The 26,578-nt window shown below is 46.1% G+C and overlaps 1 protein-coding gene across 2 annotated transcripts in view; it reads right to left on the reverse strand.

Moving 5' to 3' along the window:
• The window catches only part of Unc-115a (actin binding LIM protein Uncoordinated 115a), a 424,168-nt gene that overhangs the window by 111,203 nt on the left and 286,387 nt on the right, over positions 1-26,578 (reverse strand). For both annotated transcript variants that reach the window (XM_037426516.2, XM_037426515.2), the window contains 3 exons: positions 9,413-9,501; positions 7,595-7,664; positions 7,497-7,531 (listed from right to left, as the gene is read on the reverse strand). In XM_037426516.2, coding sequence (XP_037282413.1) covers positions 7,497-7,531; positions 7,595-7,664; positions 9,413-9,501 — 194 coding nt within the window. The remainder of the gene's footprint in view (positions 1-7,496; positions 7,532-7,594; positions 7,665-9,412; positions 9,502-26,578) is intronic.

Genomic DNA, 26,578 nt, shown 5'->3' on the forward strand with positions numbered 1-26,578 from the left:
TGACTACGTACTACGCTCATGATGAACTGACGGCTGTTTCGCTAGCTTCACATATACCAAATTTGGCGTTAGATGATGCGAATGAATGACGAAGGTATATGACTGATGCAAACATGATAATCATGACGTGTGTGATGTGAGTACATAATTACATACCATGCTCATGATGCGCTCAAGGTTGTTTGCTAGCTTCACATACACCAAATTTGGTATTACGTGACTGAATGGACGGCAAAGGTAAATTACACATCCAAATATGATAATTATAGCATGCATGTCATGTAAAACATGAGGACATGCTACGCTCATAGCGCGCTCGCAGCCGATTCACTAGCTTCACCTATACCGAATTTGGTGTTACGTGATGTGAATGGATGATGAAGGTACATGACTGGTGCAAACATAATAATCACGACGTGTGTGATGTAAGAACCTGACTACATACCACGCTCATGATGTGCTCGCGACCGTTTTGCTAGCTTCAGCTTTACGTATACCAAATTTGGTATTAAGTGTCGTGAATGGACGACGAACACAAATGCCAAGCGCAAACATGAGAATCATGACGTGAAAGCCATGTACAGCTTAATTTACGTTGGCCTCGTAATGTTGTACTGATTTCGAAGTGTCATATCGACCTTTCTCATTCGTGCTTTGCATATCATCGATTTCCACTGCATGTGGGATCTGTCATTTTTTTCTTGCCCGGTTAGCAGAACACAATTTCTCCTTTCATTGTTCAGCGTGATGAGTTAAGTTTCCACTGCCGAATAAACATGCTCCTGGGTTTCTTTTTTGTCAGCATGGCTGAGAAGGGCAGCACAGAAGAACCTGACCGCTAAAAGGCCAGCTTTGCATTTTCAGGGTACAATCATGGATGCTCAATGTGTCCTCTGTCTGTGAACAACTTAAAAGGCCCCTCACAAGGTGCGAGAATTGCGAGCTGGCAAGCGTAATGCATGCACTGGGCGCTCACGATCACATCTACCAAGATTTGCAATGCTAAACGCCCTGAAAAAAGGTGAAATATCATAATGAACTCCATAGTGAAGCGTGGAGGCGGTGACTTAAAACAAGAAATGGTCACAGTAGTACATGACACTGCAAGAATTATTCCATGTGACAAGTGTAATTTGTGCAACCTGGTGTTTGAAAAGAAGAATGAAAGTTGATGGAAACATTAAAACATGCCAAGAGAATCTGAGCGCGTTTTGAGTATTTTCTTTTTACTTTGAATCGAGCAAGATGAGAGTCTAAGCTGCCTCCATCTCGCTTCCGAACAGGTTTTTGCCATTACAGTGTCGTGCCGGCGCCAGCCCTGACAACGCTTGGCGAGTTTTTGGTGCATTGTCCTTTACAGCAGTTCCAGTGGTGCGATGCTGTGTATCGTGGTAAGGATCCATGCCAGCATCTTTAAATGTGCGTGCATAGAGGGATCCATTCTTCAGAAACGGGCATACAGAGTACCCCAAAACAAGATGCTTGCTTGCAGAATCTGACATTAGCATGTCATATGCATGTAGCCTTGCGTGCGCTTTTGCAGCTCCAAATGAGCCAATTGAAAAATTTTTGGGGTTCAAAGCTTTTCATTGGGCACGAAACAACTTCCATAGTCTTAAATAAAATTTTTCATGTGAAGAGCCTTTTTAAGAAGTAAAGTACAAAGAAAATAAAAGCCACCTTTCACCTGCACTCTGCTTTAACCTGATGGCACTTCACGGTTTCACATTTGTTCTATGCCTCTCCTTGCGGCTGGACCCAGAGGCACATCCTGTTCCCTGACTCCTACCGCACCGAGGTCCTCAGGGGGAACACTGGACTGGAAAATCGGTTTTAAAACCTCAACCACTCTTCTACATGCACTCTCCTCTTCCCACCTTTATCTTCCTCTCCACCTTCCACTGTATGTGCTCGGAAGCAGATCTCCCCTTTTCATCCCCTTTTCCTGTGTGTGTACCGGTTGAGTTATCCTCATCGAGAGAGAGTTATCATACACACCGAAACCTCTTCTTATTTCTTAAGAGAATTACGAATTTAGGGTTGCAGAAAGTCCATTCGATTAATCCTGCACTTCCAGAACTAGTTCACAGTGGTGCTGTCTGGGTGTTGTCTTCCGTGCAGGTGACATTTCTGCAAGTGCAGCAGTGACGAGACGCGGAAAAGAGAGTGCAAATGTCGTGCAAGTTCTGTGCTACTCGTCGGCTGTTTTGAGGGTTGTGAGAAGCTGTGATTCGTAAAAGACAACGCCGCTTACGTTGCTTGGCATGTGTCTACTAGAAAATGCTCACTGTCGTACTCGCTGCACGTTGCTAAAACAGACAGGAATGCAATCGGCTGTGTCGTCTGCTGCCGCTGTAGTCATCTTGTGCTGCACGAACTCTGCACTATACCGGATGAGCAAGTGCAGAAAATTCGTGAACTAGTCTTGCATGACAGCAGCACTTTTCAAAACAAACTGCGGTGCCACTGCTGCCATGGTGAACTCGTGAAACAAATACCCTAGTGTAGCACCTCTGTGAACCGCTTCATGCAGCGCAAGTGAAACAAATTGACCTAGAAATAAGATCTTTTACTCTCCTTCTCTTCGTCCTCGTCCAACCACTCGCACTGTCGGTGCGGTGGCGTAAAGCAGAAGACGCGGCCCATTTCACTGTTGCTAGCAGTTGTATTCAGGAAGTTTGTTGAACCAGATAACTATGTTGCACTGCATGAAGTTTTGAAAGGTCAATTTTGCCCAGTAACATGAATCATGGTCTCAAACTGTAGTTGCAAACAAAATTTTTTAGTTAAATAGTGTTCGTATAGGCAGTTTGAACTGAGCATTTATAGGCAATTATAAGAATTTAGGCACAAATGCCAGAAATAGGCATTTATAGACACTATAAAAGCTCTCCTTAACACTTAATTTGTGCTCATATATCGAAATGGTCCTTAACACTTAATTTGTGCTCATACATCGAAATGGAACGATAGGTAAGCAAGGACCAAAAAATGCACTTGCCTAAAATCTGGTCTTTAGTCATTATGCTTCGAGATAGTGCGTGTCACTGACTGCGCCTTTAAGCAACGAAGCCCTCCCTCTCCCCGCCCCCAAAAAAGAATGCAGCTGATGTAGTGATGTTAATTTGTTTAACCATCAGCTATTGACCCTGGAAAGCGAGAGGTCCACGTGTAACAAGGTGTAGCCGCTTCACATTGGATCTTCCGACACCAGAGCTGCCCACAATGGCCTCTCTACTGACAGCTGAGCGTATCAAAGCCAAATCGGGAATGCTCCGACCAGGAGGCATGCTTTTATTAATGGGATAACACATCAAAACAAAGCCATGCAACAATTTTGAATTCGGACCATAGCAATCTCGAGTTCCAAAGGGCACAGGAATTTTGAGGGGCTTTGCCGCAACAGCGGCAAAGCCCCTAAAAGTTCCTGTACCCTTTTCCCTTTACAAACGTGGATGTGCTGGTGGAAGAAATAAAAAAAATTAAAGAAAGGACTTCTAAATGAAGATCCATAAATGAAGTATATTAAAGGAAAAGTGTCAACGTGCTCCCATCGTTCACATGTTCTTCTGTGGACGCAAAGCACGGAAAACTAGATTGCGATGTCCAGAAGTAGAGCGGCATGTGTGCAGTTATTAGTGAAAATTGCTTTAACTATGTGCCGTTCGTGCAACTCTTCAAACGAGCCATCACAGCATTCCTGGAATGGCCATCGTCTGTCGATGAATTGCAGTTCCACGCTACCCATTGGACTAGACGCCCCAGCAAAGAGGGCGTTTCATCATTAAACGGACTTGCACAACACAAGTCGCGTCGGCACAAAATATAGAATTGTGGATTACTTAGGATGCACATGCGACCGCTGTTTATTCAGTGGGATAATTCTATGTGATTGTGACTTTGGTAGGACCGAGAACAAGGTGCATATGTTCTGATGTGCCGGCATGGCTGTTGCCGGTGATAAGACACTCTCAAATCCAATTTTGGTGCAATTTCCATTGATGTCAGGATGGCGCCATTAATCAAACTTTGCACTTTGGCACAGTTGACGCAGGAGTGAAATCACTGAATTATCAAAAGCCAAACAAAACAGCCTCACACTGTCTTGAAGGCCATCAACTGCATTCTGCCCCTTGGGACAATATGGAGCAGTTGAATGTAACCTGCCCTTTGATGGTCCAAGGACACCACTCCATAAAATTAGCAGCATTGCCCATTTTAATGTCGTATACAGCAGTAAACCAAGCGACTTCCAGCATTATTCACTGCTGAAAAGCCCTGCTGGAACTCTGCACTGATGTGTTATGCAGTGAAGGTGAGGCAAAGGCAAGCTTCCTGCTACCTAAGAGTTGTTCAGATGGAAAATCTTTATTTCACTTAAAACAAAAACTACCTTTTTGAAACTTTCTATGTGTCTTTCCCAACTTGGACACAATATGGCATATTTATGCTTCAATATGGCATGTTTATGCTTCATTTACTCCCAAAATATTTTAATAACTTAATACAGAAACCGATAAAAATACAGCATGTGAATGTATTACTTGAAAAAAAAACTTTTTATAAAAAAAATTCTTAACATGCAACATATTGCGATTTATCGCCAAAGAGAACAATAAAGAACACAAAACAAAAGTGAATAAACTATTGTAGTCATGAAAGATTAGACCCTTAATATTAAGACAAAACTTTTGTTTCGTAGTAATTGCCAAAGCCAGAAATAAAATATTATAAAAAATTATTTAATGCAACACAGTTTCACTTGCGTGTTGCAAGTTTGAAGCCCCCTCTAAGCAACACAGAACTTTTCTGCAAAATATATTGCCTCAATAACTAGTTCTCCCATTCACATATACATGCACAATTTTTTCAGCATGGTCAGAGATGGTCGAAAATTGACCGAGTGCACTTGATGTGAAATGACCCATTTAGAGAAAAAAATGATGGGGCAATGCATGGAGAAAGCTAGGAAAGCTGACATTGAAGCCCTAATTTGCATTTTTTTCTTCATTGTGGGGGCACTAAAGAGCAAAATGATCTCACTCATATAGGTTCTACTATTGGGCGCGAGGACATACCGTAGCGCCACCATGGGGAGGCATCCCTGTGAGGTACGTGGTTGGATTGCTCCGCCGGCTTCTCGTGCGCAGCACGCAGCCACTTTCGCGCCTTCTATTTTTTATTATTATTGTCCTTAACTCATCGAAATCAGCAAAATGCTGATGCAGCTTCTTCCCTGACGGTACAAAGTGCTAAATAACTGCCCCAGAAAAGTGTAACGCTTCTCACAATGCCTTAGTGCCGGCGTCGTCTGCTATGGCCACCTAAATGAAACAATCACGGCGGCAGAGCACGGCGCTTCTGTAAAAGGTGATGGTACGTTCCGTGTTCAATTAAAGCCTCACATGGGTATTAACGGTAAAGAAACTAACCTTTGCTGCAAGACGTGCGCAACTAGGCTAAGACGGGCCACGGTTGACATGACAAGCATGTGCATACTACATTTATCTTTAGCACACCTACTCCTGCAAAGCACAACACAAGTGGATTCCTCTTTTTGTGGGAAGCAACAACATTCTTACAGCAGCATGCACCTGCAACTTTTCTAGCATAATTGCGCGCAAACCTGAGAATCACGCATGCACGCGCCTCATTCAGAGCTTTAACTTTTGTCTGTGGCACGCTCCTAATATATATTGGGCAAAATTTCTATGGTGCTTGTCTGTCTACATCTGTCTTTCGTTTCTTGTCTATTTACACGCTCTAAATACCACTATGTCCTACGGTGGTCCCACGTTGCACATTTGATCTCCATATAGCCCCACATGGGTGAAAATTATGAAGAAGTGGTTCAGTTACAGAGTCTCTACTCTCTACAAAGAGTAAATCGTGATTATAAAAAATCAATTAGCCAGCCATATCAGTTTACACCCTTGAGCATGCTGTGAAGTCTTGCACATCACGATCTAAATGACAATTTCATGTTTCAATAAAATTGCCTGTGTCCAGGTTGTTTTTTTTTTTTTTGTGCAGTTTCATTCATAAGCTGTGTGGTATTTTATGGCAGCTCTTCGAAGATGAATCAGTTTTCGAAGCTTACCATGTTTTTGCCTGTAGATCAAAACAACATTAACATGAAATGGCAGTGGACATGGGCCCGTTCTATACAGACATAATCTATAAGCAAGGAACCCCGTGGGCTTAAGTCGTGAACAGCAAACGCGTTGGCCGATTTTTTTTTTTTTTTTTTCGGTGGGGGCACCACCTTGATTAGAGCAGGGGGCCGAGCAAGCAAATGTGGGCGACCCTTATTTTGTGCGCCATATACCATAGAAAAATTTCGGGGGGGGGGGGGGGGGGGGTCTCGGTGTTTTACCTCTTGGCTACACCCCTGGTGGATGAAAACCCACGTGGTCGGGTACACACATGGGGATGGACGCCCAGGGAGGATGGTGTCGGCGCAGCCTACGGTAAAAGTTACCTTGGCGAGAGAAGTAAGCTTCAGCATAGACTATACAGCGCACATGTATGATCTAAGAAAGAAGGTTTTGTCGAATGGGCTGGTCGAACACGCAAACGCAACTGGCGACAAAACAGACCGGAATAGGGCAAAAATAATGAAAAAAAGGGAAAGAAACTAGACTTCCAGGCTATATCTTGACTCTCTGAAGATTCACAGTCCCATTTTAAGATACACATAATCAAACCATTTGCCCATTCATTTCTCATTGTGAACGAGGCTCCCGTGTAGAAACTGAAACGTTCTGCTTTGAATATTCATGGCCTATGCTCATTTTAACCCCATGGGCTCGAAATAATAACCACAACAACGAAGAAAGAGAGAGCTGACAGTGGCACTGCCAGCGGCCGCGACAGTGGCATCGCGTACCCAGTGCACTGTGGCACGCCGCCAGTGACGTTTACTGCAACTTTCCACATTGTGTAGTCTGCAGAAGTCTGCTCAGATGAAGTCAGAGCAATATAACGCTGTTTAAAAATGAACACACTGTGAAGTCACCGTTAAAAACAACGCATCCGACTGCCAGCGTTCCTTCGCCAGAGCGAGCCGAGATCACGTGATCCAACTCCACACGTCACAGCGATTGCAGCGCTTGCGCATCCAGTGGTGGACCTCGTGCCCAATAACAAGAACAACACACTTGTTGTGGGAAAGTACTTTTTAAGCGAGATAACGCTCAAACAGAAAATGCAGGTGGCCACATCACCTACAAGTTCCTACAGCAGTTACCATAAGATCATACAGTTTGATGGCATTTACTAGGGTGTAAAAGTGAGATACAGTGCTTTCTGAGGTGGCCAAAGGCTTAACACACCAAGTTTCAGAAAATTTTGTTGAGCACACCGTCATATTGCTTCAAAGATGGAAAGTTAGTCCCATTGATCTACCACAGAAAGCAGGTCAACACTGTGGATGCTCCTAAAATTCCAGGAGAAGCTTCAAAATACACTTAAATGGGACAAATGTTGGGACTCACCATAACAGCACCATCATGGTCTGAAGTGGCGGACACTGAGGAGAAGAGAGGACAGACTGGTTAGCAGTTTTGCCTGTGCACGAGTGAACAGCACTCACCATCTGACTTGCCACAACTGAACTCTGTGCTGTGGGTTTTTTCCAGCTTGCTGAAGGATAAATCTTGAGCCTGAGCACAAAAAAAGAAGACAGGCCTCATAAATCATGCAGGCCTTTCATTTTAGCGTATTTCAAATTGGGAAGATCTGCTCTGTACTAGCCGTTTCTCAAGTAATAGGCACCGGACGGGAAGTAAGTGTGGCTCTGTCGGTGGCAACGGAGAACCAATGGCGTGTGGGTGTCAGAACAGAATCAGGCGCGGGTGTTGGATGTTACTTCCGAATCATTGTGCTGCTTTTGCTTGTGTCGGGCGCTGCCGAAATATAAGTCATGTGTACTAAAAGTGAAGATTACATTATCTGTTAAAATATTAAGGTCGATGAAGCATCGAAAAGACAACGGGAGCGGGCAAGAACAATAGCAATTGGCGAGTAAAAAAAGACAAAAAGGGAATGGGAGATGTACGCCCTCTTTTGTCTAGGTTAGGATAGGAGAAAATGTTAACCTGTAGACACAATGACAAAGTATTAGCAAAGATTCGGCGCATTGTGAATACGTTTTATGCGAAGCAGTCAGCGAGTCTATACTGCACTTTTTTAGCTTTGAACCAAGCGTAACCAAGTGCATCAATGTGTTTTCGTTAATGAAGTAATTGTGTGGACATAAGTGATCTTTGAAGCCATGCCTACTACAATGATGTTTCAAGGATAATTTATGGTATGGTATGATGTCACGAAGGTACGTCATTTTTATTAAAACGAAGCGCATGCTGCAGTGCGATTCACATTTTGTGCGCGATGCTATGAACCTTGCACGCTGCACTGGTCAGAATGTTGCTCAGGGGTCGAAAAATGCCTGATAAATAGCCTGCTGAGTGATAGAAAGTTAGAAGCACACATGTAATGTTCATCCGACGGTAATAGAAGCGTAGCCAGCCTGTACCACAATCAAAATTGGCATTTAGTCGACATATCACGTCTGTATCACAGCATTAGGTGTACATAAGTAATGTTTAGCACCTTGTCATAAAATTAGAAAGCCAGCACTGGAACCACTACTGATGTTAGTTGCACCAACATTTTCTTGCGCATAGGGTCTTTTCAAAAGGAGTTCCAAGACCTGGCCTAACTCTTTTGTAGAATAACTGATTGCTGCTAAGAATGCCTAGGTTTGGTTCCTTCGGTAACCTGACTTCAGTTATTTGCATACCTGGAGTGAAAACGGCTGATGCCACATTTTGTTGACATGCACCGGTTTCAGTTACCAATATCTCTTGCTGCTTCTGGGTAGATATGAACTATGAATAGCCTGTGGCTATACACGCATCACGCGGCCTGTGTATGTGCCATGCCTGGCTGTAGGGTTTCACGACGTACACCGAAAGATTTTTGTGCTACTCATGCCACAACCAGATAGTCATGTTTGTGATACTGTCATAACAACTTATGCTAATATAGAGACGCACAGATGCATGCCCGTTGTGTCTACTATAGGTCTCTGCATTTAATACAAACATTTTGCTGGGCTAGCTGGTGTACACTCGACAACATCATCATTTAAGCGATACACATCAAAGACTACAAGACTGCGCATGCTCTGTGGTCTTTGACGAAGTGTTTGTCCATTTAGTGCTGAAACGAAAAACAGCTCGTACCCAGCGGCCGAGCGGTGCAGTTCTTGCTGCCTAGCCCACAGAACTCCACACAAACCCTTCTATGTAACACAAGCAAAAATACAATTTTGAAGAGGCTGTTAAAAACATGTAGTCAGATGCAATGAGAGATGAACTTGAAGGACTGGTAAGCAGCAGGCACTCACCATGAAATCTCGACCACCCACAGGCAGAGTTGCAGACTTGGTAGCCAAACCATAGCCTGGCTTGGGGACTGTGCGCAGGGATGAGACCACTGCAGAAAAAGATTATCATCACTTGCAATCCAAATACAATGATGAGAGCATTAGATTATGAATCACAAAAAGCAATATACCACTTTTTGCTTCGTTTTGGCTAGCCAGAGAACTTTGTGACCCACATCCACCAGCCACCACATGAGTGCACAGCAAAACAGCAGAGTGCCAACTTTAATCCTACATCAGGAAGTTTTGTGGGATATATTGAAAGGAATGGGCATAGGCGACGACTGTGTACAGCTTCTGAGGGCGATGTACTGAGACAATACAGTTTGCACGAAATGGGAAGAAATAGGTAGCAAAGAAACCATTTATATTAGCAAGGGATCAAGACAAGGGTGTCCTCTGCTCCCGCTGTTATTCATGCTGTACATAGTGAGGATGGAAAAAGTGCTAGAAGATAGCAACATTAGTTTTAATCTGTCACACCAACAAGGTGGCCTGATGACTCTGCGGAAGCTTCCAAGTTTATTTTATGCGGACGATATTGACTTTGCGACCAGTCTAGATGACACTGTCACATGGTCGTGACATTGACAGAGGTAGCGGTAGACGTATTGCCGCGGGTATGTGCCAGTGGTGGCGACGACGGCACAGCACAAGTGTCCTTGGCTGAGTGCAGACATGAAGAAGACACGTTGCAGTCTTTTTTTTTTTTTTGTGATCGATATTTCTTTGGATAGGCTTTAGCGCGATTTATACGAAGACCACAGAAGACGCACAAAACACAGACGAGCGCCCTGAGTTTATTTGCACTTGAACAAGCCTTTTTATGTGCTAAAACCTGCCTGCATTACCTATAAACAAAAGAGCAAGATAAAAAATGATATAAACGGAACCCAAGATCTATAAGCAAAAATAAAATGCAGATGCTTACAGTGGGACCAAATATCAAAGATAATGCGTACCTATATCACAAAAAGCAAACTGAACTTCGAAATCAAGACTGCACATGATTTATACTCTAAAAACGGCACCTTCAAAATAAAAGCTGACCAAGAGCAAGAAGTGGAATGTTTAACTTGTCCTGGTGATAATTGAAGTGAGTGTCTAAAAAAAGAAGCAATAAAAACACGGAAACCTGCCTGTATAGGTAATACAGGCAGGTTTGTAATCGATATTTGTTGGTGGTTCTTCGTGTGATCGTCAATCTCATGTTGTCACACTGGTGGGGGTGCTGGGTAGTCTTCATGCTTGGCACCCCTTCGTGAACCGACCATCGAGCCTGGAGTAGCTACCACATAGACAAGCTTGCGAATATGTTCTTCTACCTGAAAGACAATGCCCAGACGTGGTACATCAACCAGGAAAGAAGCCTGGCAATGTGGAAAGACTTCCACAAACAGCTGCTTGACACCTTTATTAGCCTCGATAGAAAAGAGAAAACGCACCGTCTCTTGGAAGCTCGAATTCAAAAACCAAACGAGTTGCTATGCTCGTTGAGGACATGACCCGTTTTTTCTGCAAAGCAGATCCCGAGATACCAAGAGACAGGAAGCTACAGTATCTCATGCGAGGCGTGAAGAAGCAACTGTTTGCTGGGCTTGTGAGATATCCACTAATAACAGTAGCTGACTTCACTAAAGAAGCCACAGCAATTGAACCAGCCCTATAGCAACGGTACCGCCAGCGTAACCTGGTAAACTATGTAGCAAGCAGTCCCGTTACAACTGCGGCGAGCCTTTGTGACGACATGGCCTCTGCAGAAAGTCATCCTGGAGATTCTGAGGGAAGAGCTTTGGCATTAGGTTTAATTCTAGCAACCGAACTGATGCCAGCATTGTCTTTTGTTGCCGTTCTTGTCCTGGATGAGGTCAATCAGGCTCTCTCTTCATCCAGCTATGGTGGTGTGCGACGACATCTTACTTACGTTGATGCAGTCCGACGCCTCGTGGTCGCACGTTCGCCATCGCGGACTCCAATGACTGAACGACCACTAAACCTGCAAATACAGCCGCTCTTAGCGCCGACAACTTTCCCAAACTCGTCGATCTCGCCGACAAGACGAATGCCATATGGACAACATCTGAACCCAACACCGTGGTTCAGTAGTGAGTCCCCGCTGACCTACCAGCATCGGAAAACCACTTTGTGGCGTACCGCTGAGTCAACCGGTATGCTTTCATTGTGGCGAAGCTGGGCACGTCTACAGAGTTGGCCGTTATCGCGACGCTCAGTACTTGAGATTTCCTCGCTACTCTGATTACGCTACGTATTACGGTCGACGCATATACGTATAACGACGCTCCTGTGAGCAAACCGCCACAGAATCCAGTGACACCCAGATCATGCTTTCCATCTCCTGCGCGATGCAGTTCACCTATTTGTCACAATTTTGCCAACGTCACTAGAGACAGGTCCCCTAGCCCACGATGGGGAAACTAGACACAGCGACCACGGGGGTTGGGGTTGCCAATCATTGTAATTCTGAACAGTCCCAATTACAGACTATTGATAGCTTGAAGTCACTGATGACAAAGATGACAACAGCAATGACTAATCTGACATAACCGTCAACCTGCCGACATAACCGTCGTCAGCGTTGACATCGTCGTTCATATTGATGGCTCTTGTGGACACCAGCTCTCACTTTTCTATAATAAGCCTACAGCTGGCCCACAGACTAAGGAAAGTGAAGATGCCATGGCACGGACCTCATATAAGAACTCCAAGGCAGCTGATGACACCGGTTGGAAAGTGCACAGCCCAACTCACTGGTTCTACCTTTGTCGCCACCCTCGTTATTCTTCACGAGTGCTGTAAGCAGCTTATATTGGGAATGAATTTCTTGCCTGAATAAGGGGCTGTGATTAACATACGCGACAGAAGCGTAACATTAGCTATAAACTCGGACATTGCTACTGATGAGGAACACCAGCCACCTCGCTTCCATTTCGACGATGAGGATGTCATACTTAAAGAGGCACTGAAAGACATTTTTGAGTAACCATGGAATTTATTCACTGAAAAAGCGTATTGCCTCACCAATTCAATGCCGGAAAAATTTCAAGAATCCGTACAGTATTAGCGGAGTCACAAAAATTTGTCACACGCTGCAATTGCATTGTCTCTTCTCTTGTCCCGACAAAAGCGCTGGAAGCTAACCAGGGAGGCATGGGAGGGGCAAACAAAAAACGTCACGTGCGCTTCGTGACCTTGAGCACTTTTTTTTCTCTGAATATGCAACTTTTTCAGTGCAATCGCACACACACGCATGAACAAGTGACGGCCTCTTGCGGCGATCTCTGTAATGACAGAGAGAGCCATGTTCAAATCAGCTAATGGCCGATAGATGGACATTCTATGTGTGATTTTTGAGCATCTTCCCTCATTTGTCGAAGGAAGAGAAAGCAATTTTTAGCTGACTTCGATAATTTATTGTGAATTCCAGGCCGCGTGCTGCTCTATAACATTTGACTCACGTTTTTTCGGGAGCCTCTACTACTGATCAGCAGCGTTTCCTGATTATGCTCAAAATGTGTTGCAGGGCCCCTTTAAAACTCCTAAAACTTCGTAAAGTAGTGATGTATGTGGTAATACGTGTGCATCCTCTCTTTTTCCTCTCCTCCAACCTCTCCGAGGCTGGCAACGCGTCTGTATTTGCCTGATGCCATCACATGAAACCGCTCCCAGTGCTTGTTTTTTTACAGTGGCTCGCGACAACCATCTTTGCTCTCGAGGCGCGGACTCCTTGGGGCACCGTGCATCTGTTTTGACGTATAGGAACTTGTCCTTCCGTGGGCGCTGTGCTGTGAAATACTTTTCACCCAAGAATGACGTCGCTGTTCTTTCCAGTGAGTGGTTGTTGCGCCTTCTGAAGGCCGAAAAATTGTACTGATGGCTGAAAACTCTTAATGATATCGCCCGTTAAAGCCAACTCCGGCAATTTTTCGAGGTCAGTGAATCTCGATAAAATTCACTGGGTAAGTTCATTTGCACGTCTGCGCCATTCATGCCAAATTGCAGGCTTGAGAGTTTCGCCGATTCTTTTCAAATGAATTTTATAGCTTGCCTCGAAACACTCACCTCGCTTGCCAGAATTAATGGCAACATTGTGTGCGTGACGTAGAGTTTTGCCTGGCGGAAGCGACGAACTGATGCGCCACTGCAGCATCTACTTGTCTTCTAAGGATTGTGTGGGTTTGGCCGGGATTTCCTTAGTTGAGCATGCAATTTCCTTTTCCATGTCTGGATAGGTGCCAAGTGGTGTTTCGTTGTGAACCACACACGATTCGTCATTTATTCACCTTAACAGCGTAAGCGTTTTAGCCGATCACCACGCACGGCGTAGACAGGTAGTGCCATCTGGTGGGACTAGGTACAATCAGGCAGGTTCTGGCAGCATCAGGCTAATCTTTAGGTCACACATAGAAGCGCACTTGGCTGGTTTCGGTATTGCAGTTTTTCAGTAATTAAAGATTAGTTTCTAATTTTTGGAACATCTCAGCTATCGGGCTTGTGAGAAGACTGTCTAAGGAACATAAAAGCACCATTATCCTGCCATGGTCAGAAAACTGTCAGAGTTGGACTTTAAGCACAACGAGTTGCGACAAAAAACATGGTTGCATGGAATCGGAAGCGATAACTTCAGGCTGACATTTCCGAATCCACTTAGCGAAGTAAGTTGCGCGTCTCTCACTATGAGTATGGTTCCATGTTGTAGACTGCTCTAATGCCTGCTCTAATGTCGTAGACAAGTCGCAGTTAGTAATGCAGGACATCGCGATCTCTCACTCAGGTTTCATTTATGCTTCTGCAGGGCACTGTTATTTTGTCAACAATACATGCTTATGTGCTCTGCTTGTCGTTATGCACTCAGTTGTTTTAATTCGCGGTATTGGTTTGTGCACTTAGAATGCATGTGGAAAGACGATCAAAATTGTGATTGCAAAACTTCAGAGATTCTGTGCTGCTGTTCTGAATAAACAAGACTTAAGAGCAGTAACTCACATTCAGATTCATGCGCTCCGTAGGTTTTTGTTGTGTGCTCGTATATTTCAGAGCAAATTGCTCTCTGTGGCTCTTTTACGTTCACTGATTAGCCGGGGAACTCGCGATGCGAGGGCAGCTAGGCAAAGCTTGCATGCGTTCGAGACAATGGGTGCATGCACTGCTTAGGAACCTCACACATATGTGCCATTTCGCGTGATAGTTTATTTGCTATTTCGTCTGAAGGTTTATATCCGTGAGTAGAGCCCTCACCAAGTAATTACGTATAATGGCACGCTAGTTCATTCATATGCTAGCTCATTTTTTCAGGGATATAGTTCGTATACAAGATTCGTCCACAAGGCGCGCTTCCAAAATATGATTTGTACGTTTAAGCACTTTACGAAACAACCAAAGCTGTTAGAATGTATCAACTATAAATGATGTGCTCCTTCTGACGCATTATCAAGGCCTTTGATGCTTCACCAAACGCTGAAATTGGTCGTTGGCTACATTGCCGTCCCACGTTGACACTGTTGACGCGAGTTGTTGTTTCCACTGCAAGACAGCCACTGCGAATGCTCTCTGCACATATTGTATACCCTATATACGGCGAAGCTTGCACCACCCATGCGCTGAGTAATGAAAGATAGTCGCAATGTCCCTTTGGGCGCTATCACGCCAGCGAGTAGAAAGGTAAGCCACATCAGCCGCACATGAACATTTGAGCGATGTTATTTACAGTGTAAAACTTACTCGAAGACCCGCTAAACAATGAGCCAAGAAGAAACGGGGGTTCTCACTAACATTCACATTTTTACGTTTAAGGGCATACATCCTAAGGGGTGATGCACCCTGTTAACATCTGGTCTCTGCGACACCGATTGACTCGATCAAGGTGTGATCACACATACGCATTGCATCTGGCACTAAACAGAGCTTTGTCATGGGCCAGCATTACACTCATTAAAATAACTTTAGGGTGAGTTACACGACTGGCGCGAATGCTCTCGGTGCGCTGCCAGCAGGCTGCTGAGCAAGTGCTCTCGTCGCGAAAGAGCATCTGCTATACGCAGGACCAATGTAGGTGGCGCCACATTCAAAAAGAGAGTGCGAAGAAGAGGAGACCGAGGAGAAACGAGAGCAGAGGAGGAGAGTGCCACTACTTTATGAAGTTCGAAGGGCTTCAGTCATACTGCCGCCATGAAGTTCCTCCCTCGTATCCGTGCAATGCGACATCTTGCGAAACGATGCTGGCGTCACTGAACACATCAAGGAGCTCTCACTCAGTAGCAGCATTTTCATAACCAGGCCTGTCATTACTGTTATTTTAGATGCACTGAACTCTTGTTGACAAATTTCAGCAGAGAATGCCAACGCATTGTTAAAGGCACAGCTATTGCCTGTTTTGACGATCTCGCTCAAATAGAAGATTGACACTTAGAGGAGGAGGCAGCAACGTCTACTATCACTACACCAACACCTGTTGACGTTAGTCCGACGTTGTCTACCATTGAGCGAGACCATCTTCTCACCCTGATCACAGCTGCTTCTCATCCAAGAGTTGGTCAAATTCCACTGACGAAAAACCGCATCATCCCAGATTCTGATGCCAGACCCATCCTGCAAAATCCTTATTGTGTCGCCCCAAAGGAGCATAAGGCAATTCAAAAACAAGTGAAAACGATGCTGGAAGATGGCGTTATTCAGCCATCTAACAGTCTTTGCGCACCACCTGTAGTAGTACTCGTCAGAAAGAAGAACGGAAGCTTGCATTTCTGCGTCGACTACCGGAAGCTCAATCAGATCACAAAGAAGGACGTCTATCCTCAGCCGCGTATCAATGATTCATTGGATAGACTGCGAAATGCACACTACTTTTCTTCCATGTACTTGAAAAGCGGCTACTGGCAAATTGAAGTGGATGAGAGAAATCGTGAGAAGGCCGCCTTTGCACGCCTGATGGACTTTAAGAATTTCAGGTACTTCCTTTCCACAAGAGTGGAAGCTTGGGCTAGTTGGTGCGTAGTCATATTTGCAAGGTGTTTCAGCGCGCGAACAAAGGAAAAAAGGACAGGGTAGACACAAAGAGCGCTGTGCGCTCTTTCTGTCTACCCTGTCCTTTTTTCCTTTGTTCGCGCGCTGAAACACCTTGCAAAAATGACTTCCTTTCCGTTTGTGCTAGGCGCCAGCAACATTCCAACATCTGATGGACACAGTACTCTCAGGACTTGAGTGGCAAGTCTGCTTGGTGTACCTCGACAATGTGATCGTTTTTTCTGCGACTTTCTAAGAACACTTACGAAGGCTCGAAGTATTTTTTGAAGCGATACGCTTGGCCGGTCTTATACTAAAAGCTGGAAAGTGCCACTTCAGCTTCGACAAACTTCAATTCCTTGCTCACGTAGTGAGCAGCTGACGGATCCAACGCGCCCTGGATTAAATTGCTGCCATGGCGAATTTCCCGACACCATAAGACAAGGAATCAGAAATCAGAATATTTTTCGCGCATTGCATGGCCATGAACAAGCTCACTAGGAAAGATATCCCGTTATAATGGGGCAAAGACCAGCAGGAGGCATTTCACGAGCTTCGTCAGTGCATGTAAACACCTCTTGTGCTCGCCCATTTTGATGAAGACGCGCCAACAATACTACATACAGACGCTAGTATTGTGGGTCTTAGAACAGTGCTAGTACAGTCGCAGGACGACAAAGAAAAGGTCATTGCCTACACCAGCGGGACGCTGTCTCAAGCAAAAGCTAACTACACTACGGCGGAGAAAGAATGTCTTGCAGTGGTATGGGCAGTCTGTACGACCGCCCATTCACCGTTATCAGCGATCACTACTCGTTCTGTTGGTTAGTCACCTTGAAAGATCCATGTGGCTGTATTGCACGCTGGAGTCTTCGGCTCTAAGATTTGACTTCACTGTTGCCTACAAGTCGGAAAAACGACACATCAATGCCGAATGTCTTTCTCGATCTCTTGTTGAGACGGCAGCCCAGGACAAAGGCGACGACACAGCCTTTTTGGCAATTGTGAACACTGCCGTCTTTTCTCAACAGCAGCGGGAGGACGCTGAACTACTACCACTCAAATTACTTATATGGACGAATAAATAGTGTGTCTAAGTTATTTTCGAGAAGACTGGTGTTGCACTGCTTGTGCAATGACGTATCCTATAAAAAGAACTTTTCACCTGCCGGCAGCAGATAGTTGCTCATCGTTCCTTCTTCGCTTCGACGTGAAGTACTGCAAGCCTGCCACGACGAACCTACCGCTGGCCGCTTGGGCTACACAAGAACGTTGACAAGGATTACGCAAAACTATTACTGGCCAACATTTCCCAGGGTTGTCAAAACTTATGTGCAGGCATGTCTAGATTGTTAGCGTCGCGAGTCACCATTCATCAAGCCAGCCGGCCTGCTGCAGCCTCTCTGAGTGCTGATGACATCATTTGCACAAATTCGCATAGATTTTCTGGGTCCCTTTCCAACGTCTGCCACTGGCAACAGGTGGACAATCGTCGCCACAGATTACCAAACCCGACACGCCGAAACGGACGCTGTGCCATGAGCAATGGCAGCTGAAGCGTTGCAACTTTCATCAAAGCCATCATTTTTAGACACGGTGCTCCCGCAAGTCATCACCGATAGAGTTGCTGCGTTCATGGCCGAGCTTTTAGACACCGTTTTCCGATTAAGTGGTACAGCTCACAGGAAGACAATCGCGTATCACCCCCAGACCAACGGGCTCACCGAATGTCTCGACAAAACCCTTGCTGACATAATAAGCATGTACGTAGATGTAGAGCACAAGAACTGGGACGACATTTTACCCTACGTCACAATCTTGTACAACACGGCTCGTCAGGCGACCACTCGAAAGATGCCCTTCAATCTCATTTACGGACATGAAGTTACGACAACGTTAAGACACGATACTCCCCCATGACAATGATACAGTTAGACGGACACCGAAGAGTTTATGCAGCGAGCAGAAGCGAGACAAGATGCCAGGTTGTAAATCACCGGACAACAAGACGACGATGGCAAACATTACAACCTCCGGCATAGACCCGTCATATACAATGTGGGCAACAAAGTGTGGGTCTGGACACCTATTTGCCGGCGCGGGCTCATCGAAAAGCTGTAGCGAGGATACTTCAGACCCTACACAGTTCTGCCATCCATCAGTGACGGAGGTTGTTCCAGATGGCATTCAGTGTTCAAAGTCCCGCAGACATTCACCAGAAGTTGTCCACATGTTTCGGATAAAGCCTTACTTTCAGTGACTAACTGTGCAGCTTTGGTTTTCACCTTGCTTCCCTAACGTTTAACATCGAGCCAGTTCTTCAGTGCCTCCCCACGGCTCTATATGGGGGCACCTTTGTCAGCCACGTCCGCTTGAGCCGTCGGATTCGCTCTCAAATTCTCCCACCCAGTCGTCGTGGGACGCACGTGCCTGTGACCGCAGCGACCCGGCTCTTTCATCTCCCAGTGTTTCTCCCAGTGTCGCCCACCATAGACCCACTGGTTCCTTATAGTCCCTTCACATTGACAACCTGGACTTCTTTTTCACATACCTTTAAATTGCGCACAGCGCTAGGAGGGGAGCCCTGTAGCTCCATCATCATCATCAAAATTTTCTTGACCACCGCGCTGTGCCTCTCGTGCTGAGGCTAGCTCGAGCAGCACGAGAGCAGAACGAGCTCACGCGCCTGGCGTGTCGGACGCTGGCAGTCAGCGCAGCTCCGCTTCAGGCCTAGAATAAAGTGGCGAGATCAGCACGGCCCCGTCGGCCACCTTCAACGTTGTCTCCAGTCTCTCTGCTTCTCGCCGCTACATCATCATCATCATCAGCCTGATTAGGCCCACTGCAGGACAAAGACCTCTCCCATGTTCCGCCAGTCAACTCGGTCCTGTGCTTGCTGTTGCCACCTTACACCCGCAAACTTCCTAATCTCATTTGCCCACCTAACTTTCTGTCTCCCCCTAACCCACTTGCTTTTGCTGGAGATTCAGTCAGTTACCCTTAATGACCAGCGGTTATCCTGCCTTCGCGCTACATGCCCGGTCATTGTCCATTTCCTCTTCTTGATTTCAACTATGATAACCTTGACCCCAGTTTCTTCCCTGATCCAATCTGCTCTCTTCTTGTTCCTTAAGGTTACAGCTACCATTTTCCTTTCCATCGCTCGCTGTGTCGTCCTCAATTTAAGCTGAACCCTTTTTGTAAGTCTCCATGTTTCTGCTCCGTAGGTCTGACTGTGCCGGAATGTGTTTCCCATGTGCTGAAAGCGCGCTCCTACATGACGCGCAGATTCAGCGTGCCTGGCCCATGTAGGAAACACGTGATACTGACATCACAGTTGCTACTTAAACCTCTGCGAAATAAACGGCGGGGCTTTTTTTGCTTGCCTATCGCCTGCACTGCCGTCACCTCCTTTCTTTCACCGATCACCCACTGATAGCAGCGGGCGCCGTTACGACATGGTGTCAGAAGTTATGTGATCCGCCCACCTTTAACGCCACCAGGGGAAAAAAAAACCATCGAGACATCGGCACAAACAGAGGCTGCAATGACCACTGCACCACCGCCACCTCCGACGGGCCTTCAGCAACCACCGCCGCTGGACTTTTACGCTACCTCGGAGTGGCCGGCATGGATACAACACTTCGACGATTATAGATATGCGTCTGGCCTGCATGAGCGCTCGGAGGAGGCGCAAGTGTGCCCTCTGCTGTACACCATGGGACGGCAAGCAAGGGACATCTTCGTTACCTTCAATCTCTCTGCAGAAGATTCCAAGAAGTTTGAGCTGGTCAAAAAAGAAGTTCGACAAGTACTTCATCAAGGAGACCAACGTTGTGTACAAGAGTGCTTGCTTTCACAAGCGGTACCAGCTGCCGGGCGAGTCTATTGACCAGTTTATGACGGCTCTACACATCTTGATGAAAAAATGCGACTTCGGAGAATTCAAGCAGCGCCTCATCCGAGACCGTTTCGTCGTTGGCCTGCAGGACGAAAAACTTTCAGAGTCGCTCCAAATGGACCCGAAGCTATCTCTCGCGACAGCTCTAGCGAAGGCCCACCTGAAAGAGAGTTCAGCAGCAACAAGCAGAGCTTCGCAACTCCAACGAGGTCCGCGACAGCACTCAGTCCAATCCATGTGAAGAAGTCGTCGTCGACACAGTGGTTCACCGCACGAAACCACGCCACAGTGAGAACACCCGGCCGCCAGCAGTTCATTACGAAAGACAGTGCATCTTCTGCGGCGGCCACTCCAACCCTAGGACAGACTATCCAGCTAGAGCGCAGAAGTGCTTTAACTGCGGCGTAAAGGGACATTTTGGAAAGGTGTGCCTAAAGGGGCTTCTCTAAGCAACAAGCGAAAGGTACGAGTGCTGTCCATACAAAAAGACACTAGCGAAATCTTTCTAGGCGCAGTGGAGGCGCCTGGCGCCAAGGCGTGTTACGTTCAGTTATTGGTTAATGCAGTGCTTGTTTTCACAAAGGTTGACTCGGGGGCAGAAGTGTCCGATATTCCAGCATCGTTTCTTGGACTTCCCACAAGCTGAGAAAAGGCCGACGACATCATCACAGGCGCTAGCGGTGCCCAACTAAATGTTCTGGGCAAGTTTCAGGCAGATATAGTTTGAAAGGGACAAACTTCTCGCAAAACATGTTATGTCGTCAGTCCTTTGCGCCATGTACTGCTAGGGTTGCCAGCTCTGGAAGCATTAGGAGTTATTAAGTTCGCTGACTCTGTCGCTGAGAAAAAGTCTGGCTACGAGGTTTTGTGCCCTCAGGTTTATGAAGACTTAGGCTGTATGCCCGGGGAGTATAAAATCAGGCTAAAACCAGACGCAGTTCTTTTTGCAGTAAGCGCACCACGCAGGATTCCTATACCGCTTCAGGAACCTGTGAAGCGGGAACTTGATAAGATGGAACAAAGGGGCGTAATTCGGGCAGTCGAAGAGCCAACTGAATGGTGTGCCGGCGTTCTCCCCGTACAAAAGCCCTTGGGAGACGTAAGGATCTGTGTCGACCTTACGCAGTTGAACAAGTTTGTCCTAAGAGAAAGGTATACGTTGCCTACTGTAGACCAAGCACTAGGCGCACTTGCCGGCGCGAAATGGTTTTCCAAACTAGATGCAAATTCCGTATTCCACCAGATGCGACTCAGCAAGGCCTCAAAACTACTGACCACGTTCATTATGCCATTTGGGCGGTACTGTTTCACTCGGTTGCCGTTTGGTATTACTTCAGCCCCAGAGTACTTTCAAAGGAGAATGTCTGAAATCCTGGCAGGCCTTCCTGGTGTCGTCAATCTGATGGATGATAATCTCAGGCAACAGCATAGAGCAACATGATTCTAGGCTATCGAATGTCTTAGCTAGGTTGGTCCAGTCTAACGTTACGCTTAACAAAGTAAAGTGTGTATTTGGAGCACGAAGCATGAGCTTTTTGGGTAATTTTCTAAGTGAAGAAGGCGTACAGCCTGATCCAGCTAAACTCGGAGCCTTTAAAGAGCTGAATTTACCCTCGAATATTTCACAATTGCGCAGTGTTCTTGGCATGGCCAATCACCTAGGCCGCTTTTTGCCGAACTTAGCGCAAACCACTGCCCCACTATGGGCGCTTTTGCAGAAAGAGACTGAATGGGTTTGGGGTCCATCTCAGAACACAGCTTTCGATAGCTTAAAAGCTCTCATCTGCTCAGCAAAGTGTATGGCCATGTACGACCCACGACTTCCCACAATTCTTTCGGCGGATGCCTCTTCGTTTGGTCTTGGGGCCGTCCTTTTCCAAAAACAACGTAATGGTGAGCGCTGCTCAATAGCGTTCGCTTCAAGGTCATTGACCTTGAAGTGAATGCTATGCGCAAATCGAAATGGAGGCACTAGCATTAACATCAGCTGCTGAAAGATTTGACGAATATATATGAAGTATCGATGTGCCATTCGAAACAGATCACAAACCTCTTGTCTTGTTGCTCGGTAAAATGCCTATCGATTTGTTGATGCCAAGAGTGCAGCGCTTCAGAATGCGGTTGATGTGGTATCAATTTGAAATTGTGTACGTTCCCGGCAAAAGCTTGATTACGGCGGACGCTCTTCTACGAGCGCCGATGAAAGCAGATAATCTCGCCGGTGAACTGACCCTCTCGGAAGTCTCGTCATTAGTTAAATCTTGTGTTCAAGGGCTTCAAACGGGCGACAATTTTGTTAACAGAGTACGTGATGCTCAAAAGACTGATGTTGTTTGTCAGGCCTTTCTGAAGTTGTGTCGCCAAGGTTGGCCAGAAAACCCAAAACTTCTTTGCTACCTAGCTCCGTACTGGCAGGAACGTGCCGTAATTGCCGAATGCAATGGCATGTTGCTAAAGGGGACTAGATTGGTAGTACCTCAATTCCTAAGAAAAGAAGTACTAACCAAGCTCCATGATGGGCATCAGGGCATCTCAAAGACAAGAGCTTTGGCGAAAGAACTAGTCTGGTGGCCAGGCCTCGGCGAACAACTCGCACGGCAAGTAAAAGAATGTGTTACTTGTGCACGGTTCGTCACCCAGAACTGCGAGCCGTTGATCTCAACCTTAACGTCAAGTTTCGCGTGGGAACGAGTTGGGGTCGACTTGTGTTTTGTCAACAACTGTCACTACCTTGTCGTGGTCGACTATCTGTTGCGGTATCCGGAAGTAGCCCTTCTTCCCTCAACGAAAACTGGTGTGGTTATAGAAATGCTAAAAAGCATTTTTGCACGTCATGGTATTCCGGAGACCGTAGTGACAGATAATGAACCGCAGTTTTCTTGTACCAAGTTTGAGAAGTTTGCCCATGGTTACGGCTTTGGTCATGGTCCCTGCAAGCCCTAGGTACCCTCAGACTAATGGGGAAGTAGATCGCATGGTTCAAACGATTAAGCGCCTGATACTCAAATTTAAGGACCCATACTTGGCTCTGCTTGCCTACAGGGCAACTCCAGGCGTCCTCGGCTCTAGCCCGGCGGAAATCCTTATGGGCCGGCATCTTCGGACAAGAGTTCCAATGGCACCGCAGCTCCGTGATCCAGTGCAGCCACCTCTGCTTACTCTTGCGACCAAAGACAGAGCCAACAAAAAGTTGCAAGCTAAGTACTATAAGAAACGCCACCAAGCCAAGAAGTTGAATAAACTAACACCAGGTGATTCTGTGTGGGTAACGGATATGAAAGCCAGAGGAACTGTGCTAGCGACAGCCGCTACTCCCCGTTCCTACATGATACGAACCGAGAATGGGGTTACGCTGCAGCGTAACCGACGAATGCTGAACCGCATGCCACAACAGAGGAAGCGTGAAGCCAGCTACGAATTCCCAAACGAAAGCGAGTCAGCCTGCTTGGTTTCGACGGAAAGGGTGCCACCCGCCGCCTCATCGTCAGCTTCAGTGCCTACAGATTCTGAGGCTGTGATTTCCACGTCACTACCTTCCGCTTCCGTGACTGTGACCAGGTCTGGCAGAGAAATTAAGTGGTCGGTCCACTACGGTATTGATGAATAAGCTTTTGTTCGTGGTTCGTTACCACTAAGGGTTCTGGGTTTTGTTCATGTGTGAATGTTCTGAATTACACGTGCAAAACCACTGTTATTTTGCAAAAGGGGGGATGTGCCGGAATGTGTTTCCTGTGTGCTGAAAGCGCGCTCCTACATGACGCGCCGATTCCCCGTGCCTGGCCCATGAATGGAAACACGTGGTACTGACGTCACAGTTGCTACTTAAACCACCGCGAAATAAACGGCGGGACTTTTCTTGCTTGCCTATCGCCTAGACTGCCGTCGCCTCCTTTCTTTCACCGATCACCGACTGATAGCGGCGGGCGCCGCTACGACAAGATGCAGTGATTATATACCTTCCTCTTGAGGGATAGTAGAAATATACCTGTCAAGATTTGAGAGTGCTTACCAAATGTGCTCCACCCCATTCTTACTCATTTAGGTACTTCAATCTCGTGGTTTGGCTACACGGTTATTACCTGTTTTAAGTAGATGTAGTCTTTTACAACTTTAAGTGCGTGGAGGCGGTAATGTTGTAGGCCCGTGTACTCAGATTTGGGTGCACGTTAAAGAACCCCAGGTGGTCAAAATTTTCGGAGCCCTCCACTACAGCATCTCTCATAATCAAATAGTGGTTTTGGGACGTTAAACCCCACAAATCAATCATCAATACAACTTTAAGTGCACTACTACCTATCTCGAAGCTCTGTTCTTTTCTGAGGTTGTTGTACATTACTTTTGTTTTCTGCAGTTTAATTTTAAGGCCTACCTTTCTGCTCTCCTTTGCTAACTCCGTAATTATGAGTTGCAATTCGTCCCCTGAATTACTCAGCAATGCAATGTCATCGACAAAGCGCAGGTTAGTAAGGTGCTCTCCATTACCTCTTATTCTTAACTCTTCCCACTCTAGGCCTCTCAAAACCTCCTGTAAGCACGTGGTAAATAGCATTGGCGAAATTGTATCCCCCTGCCTTACACCCTTCTTGATTGGTATTTTGTTTCTTTCTTTATGGAGCACTATGGTGGCAGTTGATCCCCTGTAGATTTCTTCCAGGATGTTTATATATGCTTCATTGACACCCTGAATCCGCAGTGTCTGCATGACTGCTGATATTTTTTCTGCGTATATTATCGAGCCTCGAATAAAGGTTGTCATTCTTTCGCCCAACTGATGTCGGCCTGTTAATGCGTCAATATGCAGCACGGCGATACATGGTGTCGGATGTGTTAGACGCGCCCGGCGACGCCCTAACGAGAATCAAGTTTTGGAAGCTACGGCACAGGAATATATCTTCTCAAGCCTTCCAGACCCTCTTCAGATCACAGGTGACATCTCCAACAACTGCAAGCTATTTAAGCAAGAGCTAGAGCTTTACTTTAAAATAGTGAAACCCTGATACGAACCTCTGAGCGATGCTGCAAAGACTGCACTACTGCCGACCTTGGCCAGTGATGAAGTTCTCGAAAAATTTAACAATTTACCTTTTAATCAAAATGAAAGCAGAGAAGATTACAAGACCGTCGTTGAAATTGCTCAGACAAATTAAGTACCATCATCATCATCAGCCTGACTACGTTCACTGCAGGACAAAGGCCTCTTCCATGTTCCGCCAGTTAACCCAGTCCTGTGCTTGCTGCTGCCAATTTATACCCGCAAACTTCTTAATCTCACCTGCCCACCTAAACTTCTGTCTCCCCCTAACCCGCTTGCCTTCTCTCAAGTGTACGAACAGTACACTTAAGAGAACAGTCTTAAATTAAGTATACGAACAGTATTTGTTCCGGAACAAAATGCAGGCTACAGGCGAGACAATCAAACACTGTACACGGCATGACGAAACAGGCCCGACAATGCAATTTCGTAGGGTTGGCTGACTCCATGATTCTCGGTCAAATAGTAATTGGCATCTATAATGAAACACTACACATGAAGCTTTTTGAAGAAACCAGCAAGCAATGGCTAAAGCGAAGTGAATGTGCAAGACATTCAAAGCAGCAGCACTCTAAAATGAAGCATGGGCGTCGTTTTTGAACAAATAGATCTGGTTTAGATGACACAAGAGAGAAAATGGCCTCAAGGCATACCCAAGAACTCCAGGTGCGGAAGGGTGCACAAGCCATGAAACTGTCCAGCTTACGAAAAAAAACTTGCAGGTTTGGCACAAGGCCAAAGCAATGAATGCGATAGTAACACATCGGAATGTTATACAAAGTAGGGCTAGAGTATTTATGAACCATACGAAATGTAGTGAACATGGTCAACGGTTCATTGAGCGGCAGGGTTTCTTGCACGAGCAACAGCACGTTCTTCCTGTGCCTCGGCACATATGCGAGTGCAACTTGCTTCAGTACGACTAGGATTTTGTTGGAGCTGTTCCACAGGTGTTCGTACAACACGCGGTGGCATCATAAAGGCTGAACTATATACAGCATTCTCGCCAGCGTTTGTCCAGCGTTTCCTTCTTTGGCGTCAGTCGATGATGATACCGGTGACGATAGCGAAATGTACAGTTCCAACGCATCTGACCAAAACATCCACCTCAGATTGTCCCAGACATTGCAGTGTGGGTGTCAATGCTGGTAGCAGCTGGATGGTGGGAGAAGCT

The sequence above is a fragment of the Rhipicephalus microplus genome, chromosome X (genome assembly GCF_043290135.1).
Source record: "Rhipicephalus microplus isolate Deutch F79 chromosome X, USDA_Rmic, whole genome shotgun sequence".
Classification (NCBI taxonomy): Eukaryota; Metazoa; Arthropoda; class Arachnida; order Ixodida; family Ixodidae; genus Rhipicephalus; species Rhipicephalus microplus.